This window comes from Giraffa tippelskirchi, chromosome 1 (genome assembly GCF_054371585.1).
Source record: "Giraffa tippelskirchi isolate mGirTip1 chromosome 1, T2T-mGirTip1v1.2.pri, whole genome shotgun sequence".
Lineage (NCBI taxonomy): Eukaryota > Metazoa > Chordata > Mammalia > Artiodactyla > Giraffidae > Giraffa > Giraffa tippelskirchi.
The window spans coordinates 29,647,377-29,657,257 of NC_137275.1; the positions used below are offsets into that span (position 1 = coordinate 29,647,377).

The following is a 9,881-nucleotide window of genomic DNA, read 5'->3' on the forward strand; positions in this document are numbered from 1 at the left end:
AAAAGTGATTGCACCAGAACATGGCTTTGGGGGATGTTTTGGAAGAAACTGTGTAAATCTGAGCCATAATGTCTTTATAGTGCAGCGCTTAAATTGCAGAGTTCAACCACAGTTGTGATCTTAGTTTGTTAGCTGCCTGGAGTGTTATTTTAAGAAAGCAGAAGCCCCATCATTTGCACACTCCTTATAGATCACACACCTTAACCCTGACTTCTTAGCTCCAGTTTTTCAAAAGAAGTGAAGTCAAGATGAAGAATTGTTTGCTTTTTTGGGGAGTCCTGGCCATTTTTGTTAAGGCTGTTCTTGTGACAGGTATGTGGTATTTTGAGCATGAACCCAGCTAAAAGGAAAAATAGAACACAGACGTGTTCTTCAGATTAAACATTTATGTTTGTGTTTTAGTTGGACAGCTAGCTGACTATGTTTTTCTATCATGTCTTAATCTTTGTATGGGCAGGGGTCTTTAACATGGACAAGACTCATTGTAATTCCTTTTACTCTTTTTTCTCTTATATATTTGCCTATTAAAACCTAGAAAATAAGTAAATAGATAATTTTTAGGTAAGTAAAGATAGTTATGCTATACAAATACCCATATTGAATCTTGAAAATCAGAATTCTCTCCTTGAGTGTCTCAAATTTATATTCTGGAGAAATGAAGTAGTAATTGTTGTAAATACAGTATAGACTACATTGGGATTTTATTTCCCCAGAGAAGCTGGTATTAGTTCTAACAACTTTACTGGATCTGAGCCTACAAGTTTATTATGACCCTTTAACAATGTTTAATGTTGTACAGATTTCCTGGAACTTGGTGGCTGAACTTCAGTTATCTTGTTTATTAACTTTTCAAACTACTGTAGAAAATGTATTATTTTCTGAATATAAAAGTATAGTTTTAATAATTTTCATCTAGAAGGGTATGTGAATTAGAAATGATATAATTTGATATATGTTGTTTTAAGACTTACTGAGTTTATTCCTTTTTTTTTTTTTTGAGCTTATTCTTATTTCAGGACAGTATGATGTAATTAAGAATAGTAATTTTACATATAATTTTCACTAATTTAGTATTAAGAATAATGAATTTCTAATTATATTTAAAACATAAAGATAGCAGTATTAAACCATGTATATGTACCTATATATATAAATATATGTGTTTATGAACATATTTATATACCTATAAACATATACATGAAACATATATAGCCATTTATATAGAAAAGAGCTATAACTTACTGAGTACATACTATATTTTAGACATTATGCTACCTGCTTTACATATTCTATTCCATTTAATTCTCAGAGTAACCATTTGAAGGTAAGTACTATCATTATTTCTGACATATCCTTGAGCCCATTGAAGTTTAAAGAGGTGAAGTAACTTACCTAAGGTCACACAACAAGCATGTGGTAGGTGGAACTCAGGCCATCTGACACCGTAGCCCACACTCCTATCCAGACTCCTCTTCTCCCTGTATAAGAGAATCACCTTTTTGCTAAACTCATTACATTCATAACTAGTATATGTTAAATCTATTTTCTTACTTGAACTGAATTAAGTTGTTTAACAAATATTTATTGAGCCACCTACTCTGTCTCAGGTGCTCTTGGAATAAAGTAAGGCATAGTCTATAAAAACAGGTGTATTAGGAAAAATATTTCCTGTTGATGAAACAGAAGTTAGAATCTTCTAAGTCTTGATGAACTGAATGTATTTTTACATTTTCCTGGTAGGTATATTAGGCTACCTGGTATTCTTATATAATAACAGTAAAGATATTTCCCCCTAGGTTTCTGGCAAGAAAATATAATATGTGCCATAAACAAAACATTTATTTTCTATTTGAGACTTAATAGTCAAGTCACATACTCAACTCCACCTATATTTTTGGTCAGGTATTGCCTGCTTATTTGTATTTTAATGAGAAAAACATTTAAAAGTCACTAATACAGGAGTAGGGAAGAGGACACCTTTTAAATCATCTTACTCTTTTCAAAAAATTAAGAATTATATCATTATCTTAAATTGGCTTCATAATGGTTTTTCTGCAATACCATAAGACTTTTAGCAGAAGATTTATCAAGAACTTATGAATAATGACATAATAATGCATTATAAAGTACTTAAAACAATTATAAGTACAATAACAATGATCTTAAATTGTTTTTGTAATGATTGTATCATTAAGACTGAAATACTGAAGTTAGGTCCTTTCTGCTCTGAGATCATCTCTGAAATAATTAGATGTCCAGTTACAATTTATTTCCTTATCATTTAACCTTTATAACTTGAATTCATGTGCTAAGTCTTTTTTTTTAATTGAGATTTGATGGAAGGAAATTTTAAAGGTTACTTAGCTAAAATTATAGGAATAAAAAAGATATTTAACATCATTATTATTGTTTAATTATCACTATTAAATAAAGCTATTTATTGATTGTTACTTCCTCAAATATCTGTTAGTTGATCTAAGTCCAGATAATAAGAAATTTTGTTAATTCTTTTCAGCACTTACCAGACATTTTATCTAATATTCAGATTGGACAGTGAATGTTGACATTTACAGTTAAGGCTTTAATAGTTATTTGTGTATTCACTCATTTGTTATTTTTTTCTGTACACATGCATATTATATTAAGTAGAACTTGTACCTAACAACATATTCTAAACTGTTTTAGCAAGTTTATAGCACTTTACGTCTATAGATACTGTATCTTTAAAAATCAGTCTTATAAGAAATATTAATAAATATAGCACTTAATGGATTAAATCATTATGCCATGATAACCTGATTGTTATTATGAAAAGGAAGAATATAATTAAGTTTAGGGACATTTTAATGGAGAATTTTAAAGTCTTACAAAATAAGGTTATGTTGGGGAAAATGTGCATGTTCTTAGCATAAGGGAAAAAAAGTATGAATGGGTGTTCAGGAAGGGTGTTTTTATTATAAAAAACTGGTTTATTTGTTCACTTTTGAATAAATTTCTCTAGTCTGAGAGAAATTCAGTCTAGATTTTTGTTTTTTCTCTCCTTTTGGCATTTGGCACTAATTTTTTTTACAATGCTCTATCATTCAGAGGGTTGTGCCTCCATTAAAAGCATTTGATTAAAACCAGAATTCTTTCAGTTCAGGTTCCCATAGACTGGTCCACGGAAAAGTGAGAAAGTTCCTTTTGGAGTTCATTTGTATTTCCTTCACTATGCTGTGAGATTCCACTTAGCTACTTTGGGTTAGGAAAGAGAACAAATGGAGAAAGCTGAAATTGATCAGCCAAAAAACTTTAGTTTTCTGCTGGGGAGGGTGATAAATTAACTTGATACAAAGTATGAAATTAGACTTTTGGTTATCTTTCTTCTTAAAATATTTATCTTTCAAGCCCAAGATGAAAATGAAAGGATTGTTCTTGTTGACAACAAATGTAAGTGTGCCCGGATTACTTCCAGGATCATCCCTTCTGCTGAAGATCCTAGTCAAGACATTGTGGAGAGGAACGTCAGAATTATGTATGTGGTATTTCATGCTTCATTTTTTTCATTTTGTGAGCAGATACTTTCTGATATTAGTGGTTGTTTGCGTGTGATACCTGTATCTTTGCTCCTCTTTTCGGTGGGTAACACCTTGGTGGTGGTTGTTTAGTCGCTAAGTCATTTCTGACTCTTGTGACCCCATGGACTGTAGCCTGTCAGGCTCCTCTGTTCATGGGATTCTCCATGCAAGAATACTGGAAGTGGGTTGCCATTTACTCCTCCAGGGGATCTTCCCAACCCAGAGATAGAACCCACGTCTCTTGTGTCTCCTGCATTGACAGGCGGGTTCTTCACCACTAGCGCCACCTGGGAAGCCTAAGTATAGCAGCTTACATGAGGTTGAATCTGGGTAATGGGCTTAAGCCAATTATGTAGTTGGGAGCAGAGACAGAGGTTTCCAGGCAACCTAAAACCAGTCAGCTACATCAAATAATAACTGAAGGTTCAGATCTAGTCATCAACATGCCCTGTTTATATGAAGTTATTTCAGTTTGAATCAGAACTTTTAGTTGCCCTTGATCAGTTCAAAGTGAAACTTGAGATAATTTTAAAAGGCTTGTTTTGCACCATATATGGACCACAAAGTTCTTCACCTTGTATTCAACTTCATCTGTCTGCATAAAAGTAAGGTAGACTAATTAAATTTACTACATTGATTTCATCTCCACTTGTATATTGGACTTCAAATACTCATTTCATTTCACATATAGTCTTAAGTTATAAGCTATGAGTCTTCTTACTCAACAGCAAAAACACTAATAATATTTAAGAACTAAGATTTCTATTGGATCCAGTCATTAATGTCTCCCTTGTGAAGTACTTCTACTACTTGGAATAGTTTCCCTCCTGAATCAAATACCTCTTACTGAAATAGAACATAGCATTCAATCCCATGTAATCAACAGGAGAAGTATAATATGCTTAAGAATTTGTGTTGAGTTCTGGCTGTCACTAAATATTAGTAGCTATGTGCTATGGTATGCTAGTTACTTAACCCTTCTAAACTTGAACTTTCTCATCTCTTAAATATTAATAGGAAAATTATATGTATTCATAGTGTTATTGTAAAGATAAATTGAGATCTATTCCTTTTAAAGACTATGTAGTTCCTGGCACATTTTCAAAAAATATTTACTGTTATTTATTCACCTAATCTATGTGCCAGTTACCATTATGTCACTACCCTTCTTAAAATCCTTTTGCTGGTTCCCCCAATGTTGTTACTAGGATAAATTACGAATATTTCAGCCTAACCTACAGTGCTCAGCATAACTCTCAAGCTCTTCCATGGCCACTGCTTTTTCACTTTATGTTTGAAAATTCAGTATGTTGCAGTACCTCTTTTTTCCTCTTCTGATTTTGCATAATCTAGTTCCTCTGCTTGAAGGACTCTTTCTTGCACCCCTCTTAGCCTGGTTAACTCCTCACCCTGCATGTCTTAGCTTAGACATCACTGCCTTGAGCAAGTTTTCTTTGACCACTCAAGTCCATACCACTTAGTTCCCTGTTAAGTAAGTAAGTGTTAGTCACTCAGTCATGCCCAACTCTTTGTGACCCCATGGACTGCAGCCCACCAGGCTCCTGTGTCCATGCAATTTTCCAGGCAAGGATACTGAAGTGGGTTGCCATTTCCTTCTCCAGGGGATCTTCCCAACCCAGGGATTGAACCTGGGTCTCCTGCACTGCAGGCAGATTCTTTACCTACTGAGCTACAAGGGAAGGCCCAGTTCCCTGTTGAGGATAGAATAATTGGAGAAGCGTGTATCTTAAGAGAATGGCATCGATGACACTGGCACCTAAACAGTGTTGAAGAGGAGTGTCTCTCTTGTATTTAAATCTCCAAGGGCAGATTTAAAATGACACTCTGGGATTCTCTGATTTATCTTTTTCTTTTATGACATGATCCTTTTTATGATATTTTATTTACTGAAATCAGGCAGTTCAGTAACTTCATGCCATTTCCCTGTATTGATGCTTCTTTAATCTTATTTCTGAAAGTTCTGTTATCATGGCTGTGTCATTATGGCATTATTCCCAACTCCATCACTTAATGATGATATGACTTTGGGCAAGTTACTCAACTAATTTGAGCCTGTTCCCTAAACTGAAAAAAAGGGATATATATAGATATGTATATATACACATATACTTCATAGGGTTGTGAGGATTAAATATGATAATATATAAAAGCACTTAGAACAGTGGCCCCCAGTGAAATACTCATACGTGTCTGTTCTCTTACTTTTTTCATTATTTAAAGCATTTTCTGATATTACTAGAGATTTTGTAATATAATAAAGAATAGATATGTTCATTCATTCATTTATTAATTTGACAAACATTTGTCAAGTGCTTCTGAAAGCCACTGAGGATTGGAGCTGGGGATACAATAATTTATATAAAACACAGCCCGTGCCATCAAAGAATTTACAGTCTAGTAGGGAACTGTAAATAATTGAAAAGGAAATTACAATGCAATATTGTAAATGCTGTGACAGGAATAGGTATTGGATGTTATAGGAGCACAAGGGAGGGGCACCGAGTCCAGTCCCTGGGGAAAGTGGGAGAGAGGCAGGGGGAGGCAGGAGAGGGTATTTGGAGTAAGTGGTAGAAATGTGTGTGGGCGATGACAGAGTTGATAGGTGAAGCAGACAATTCCAAGAAACAGGATTGGTGTGACAATTGTATGAGATCATCATGTTAACATGTTCATTACACTACCAGGCACACGGTAAGTTTTTAGTAAATGTTAGGACTGTTACTGTTTTTGTTATCTTTAACACTTAGAGATGAGAAAATCCTGGTAAGTTTTGTATGATAGCAAACAGTTGTTTACATCTGACACATGGTATAAAGAGGGTGGTGTGGTGAGAGATGAGGCTGGACAGTTAGAGGTACATCATGCAGTGCTTCCTATGCCATCTTAATGATACCTTGTTTTCTCTGGGGAGACACTGTAGGCTTTAAATGGAGAAGGAAATTAGGCTTGTAGTTTAAAAAGACTATTTTGGCAATAATGTGGCCAACGCATGGGAGGGGTCAAGACAGAAGGAAAGTATTGCTACAAATTAGGAGAGAAGGGTGGTGTCCTGAATCAAGTTCAAAGATGCCAAGTATTAGAGTCAATTGAACTGTGAGATGGATTTAGACCTAGGTGGTGACAGAGAGGGAAGACTGAGGGACAGAATCCAAGTTTTTAGCTTGAATGTATATGTGGATAATATTGCTAAATACTGAGTTAGGAAAACCTGAGGTTTTGGGGGATCTTTTGGTGTAGGGAGCAGTGCATATGAAGAGGAATGATGACATAGATGAAAAAATGTAAAAGTTAATGAAATCACCTGAACTAGTTGATGTGTTATCTAATTTTTCAAGGAAAACCTCCAAATCAAAAGGTCTGGATTCCAGTTCCAGCTTTACTACTTAGTACTTGTGTGAACTTGGGTAGGTCACCAACCTCTCTGATTTGTACTTACTACATTTCTAAAATGTGGTCCTTAGTATCTGCCTATCCATTCATTCGCAAATATTGGACATATTCTATATGTCACACTTGTAGCAAGGCACTGGGATGTGTAAATGTTTTTGGCTCAAGGAATTTATAGAATCTAGAAACATCTATCCTGTAGGTAAGCAGCTATAATATGGCAGTATAGTAAAGGTATATGAAACATCAATGAGACTACAGATGAGAAGTTTATTGAGGGGTGTAAATGGGATCGAGGTAAAAATCACAGAGAAAGTAAAACTTGAGCTTATTTTTAAAGGAAAAGCAGGGATTTACCAAGTAATAAAAGGTAATTGACAGAGGAGTTGTTGTGAGGTTTATTTTGAATGAAATTGTTTAAAATGTAGCAATTACTGTGAAATGTGAGTAATAGTGTTACTAGAGTGTTTATAGAGTGCTAAATGTCCTAAATGTCTGAATGAAATAGTAAGTACTGTCCTCGTAATATACCTATTACCAAAAATAACAGTATCTGCTAATTTCATTATTATTTGTTTTCTTTTTTTTTTTTAGTGTTCCTCTGAACAGCAGGGAGAATATCTCTGATCCTACCTCACCAATGAGAACCAAATTTGTGTACCATTTGTCTGACCTGTAAGAGATTTTCCTTCACACTAATAAAGATACCTAAGTCAATAACTTTTAATTAAACTTGTTAGTAAGAATGTTTTTGAAAACATATTGGGGTATAAACATTTACCAATATCATTTGAACTTTTGAATACATTAATTCATATGTTAATTATTGCTGTGCTGTCCTGTCCTTAGTCGCTCAGTTGTGTCTGACTCTTTGCAACCCCATGGACTGTAGCCTGCCAGGCCCCTCTGTCCATGGGGATTCTCCAGGCAAGAATACTGGAGTGGATTGCCATGTCATTCTCCAGGAGATCTTCCCAACCCAGGGACTGAACCCAGGTCTCCCACACTGCAGTTGGATTCTTAACTGTCTGAGCCACCAGGGAAGCCCATGTTAATTATTAGGCATCATAAATTAATAAAATTTTATAAATAAAGGTTAGCTCTAAATTTATTCTAAGGACAAAATTATTGCCATTAGTACAAGAAGGACCAATTTGTCTTTTTAGTTCAATAATTCAGACCCATTAACGTGCAGGTGTTTCTTTGGAAACCATAGAATCCAACATAAAAAAAAAAACCCTTCCTTCTTCATTACTGTAAATAATTAATTTAATCCTACTATACAGTTGGGAATAAATTTAACAGAGTGGAAGTTACTGAATAGTGTATGCAATCATATATATTAATTCTATTGCTTACTTTCAATTAAAAGTTGAAAAATTACATAAATAATTCAGTATTATAGAGAAGTTGAAGTCTGAAAGGAGTCATCCTTTGTCAGAACTAACTGATTTTGGATAGAAATGTATAGTCACTCAGATTCTGAGACAACATTTGATGGGGAGTGTCTAATGTGTCTATTTGTTTTTCAGGTGCAAAAAATGTGACAGTAGAGAAGTGGAGCTGGAAGATCAAGTAGTTACTGCCAGCCAGAGCAATATCTGTGATGCAGACGCTGAGACCTGTTACACCTATGACAGAAACAAGTGCTACACAAACAGGGTCAAACTTAGTTATGGTGGTCAGATCAAAATGGTGGAAACAGCTCTGACCCCGGATTCCTGCTATCCTGACTAATTCAAGTCATGCTGACTGCACAACTGCTTATCTTGAAGGGCTCTCCATTTTGATCCCAGGTAGTTAATATATTTACTCCTGATGAATTTGAAACCATGATTTTTTCTGGGTGGGGGGGGATAATATAAAATTGACTACCCCACCCCTACCACTGGCAAATAATTGAAATAGTAACACTGTTGTTTTTAAGGTAAATTTCTAGCATTTAAAAAAATAGACGAGGGGAGAAAATAAAATTCAAAAGTAAAAAATCAGGAGGCATAATTAAATTTTGCTTTTTTTTTTTTTTGGCTTTGCCCTAGAGAGCCTGAGCTTTTGCACTTTCCATACTATTCTCTTAAAAAAAAAAAAAATCACTGTGCAGAGAATATTTATATGTAAATATAGGTCAATTATTTGTCTTCAGTAGAAAAATAGTAATTGGAAAATATGTTTTGGAAATGTTCATAAAATAATTTAAAATGAGATCTCTAATATTTATGAAATAAATTAGCTGAAAGTGACATAATTAAATGTATAATTGAAAAATACATTTTGACATAACAGGTTTGGGAGCAAATGATACAGATTTTTTTTTAATAAAATTTTTTTTGATAAGTAGGACAGTATAAGAAATTCCCATTGAAATCACCTCTGTTGTAACTAAATCTAACAAATTATGTACTCCAAAATATGTATTCTCTAGCACAGTTTGAACGATTAAATAGATTCATAAGCATATACCTGCGTGAAATAATTTATTGGAAAAAAGTTTGCTTGTGTTAACTTTGCTGTATGTAAGTTAAAATAGCATTTATTACTGAGAAACAGGTTGTAAGTATGATCTGATTATGCATTAATCACTAAGTTCAAACATGATATTTCAGACAGCTTTGTCATTTTATATCTAAAATTAAATAAAAAGACAAAGTCCCTTCTGACAAATACATTTATCATGGCACATAAACTTTATGGCAGAAAGTCAAGACCAATTGGCATAAATATGTAAGGGTACTGTGGAAAGTAAATGCTGACTCTGAATTTAAAATAAGGAGAGGCTGATTAGTAAAATCAGTTTCTTGAAGAGACACTGTTATGTTTTCTTTTTTTCCCCCAAAGGTAATAGTCATTTTTAATAACTTCCACTGTGCTCATACTGATTGGTGTTATTTTTTAGGGATAAGGCTCTGACACTGGTGC

The 9,881-nt window shown here is 34.1% G+C and overlaps 2 protein-coding genes across 3 annotated transcripts in view; one reads left to right on the plus strand and one right to left on the minus strand.

Annotated features, from left to right (window-relative positions):
• Window positions 1–5,044, minus strand: part of RUFY3 (RUN and FYVE domain containing 3) — a 153,658-nt gene extending 148,614 nt beyond the window's left edge. For both annotated transcript variants that reach the window (XM_081587386.1, XM_081587366.1), the window contains exons 1-2: window positions 4,877–5,044; window positions 1,393–1,478 (exon numbers count right to left, since the gene is read on the minus strand). The gene's annotated coding sequence lies outside the window, so the exon portion shown is untranslated. The remainder of the gene's footprint in view (window positions 1–1,392; window positions 1,479–4,876) is intronic.
• Window positions 217–9,422, plus strand: JCHAIN (joining chain of multimeric IgA and IgM). The gene is made up of 4 exons (XM_081587590.1): window positions 217–312; window positions 3,388–3,514; window positions 7,560–7,640; window positions 8,498–9,422. Exons 1-4 carry the CDS (start codon window positions 249–251, stop codon window positions 8,700–8,702), a joined length of 477 nt encoding a protein of 158 aa, XP_081443716.1. The 5' UTR covers window positions 217–248; the 3' UTR covers window positions 8,703–9,422.
• Window positions 9,423–9,881: the final 459 nt, after the last annotated feature.

Coding starts and splice junctions, on each gene's coding strand:
- JCHAIN (XM_081587590.1), top strand. CDS start 249: ATGAAGAATTGTTTGCTTTTTTGGGGAGTCCTGGCCATTTTTGTTAAG. Junction 313..3,387: donor TAAGGCTGTTCTTGTGACAG/GTATGTGGTATT, acceptor TTATCTTTCAAG/CCCAAGATGAAAATGAAAGG. Junction 3,515..7,559: donor GAGAGGAACGTCAGAATTAT/GTATGTGGTATT, acceptor TTTTTTTTTTAG/TGTTCCTCTGAACAGCAGGG.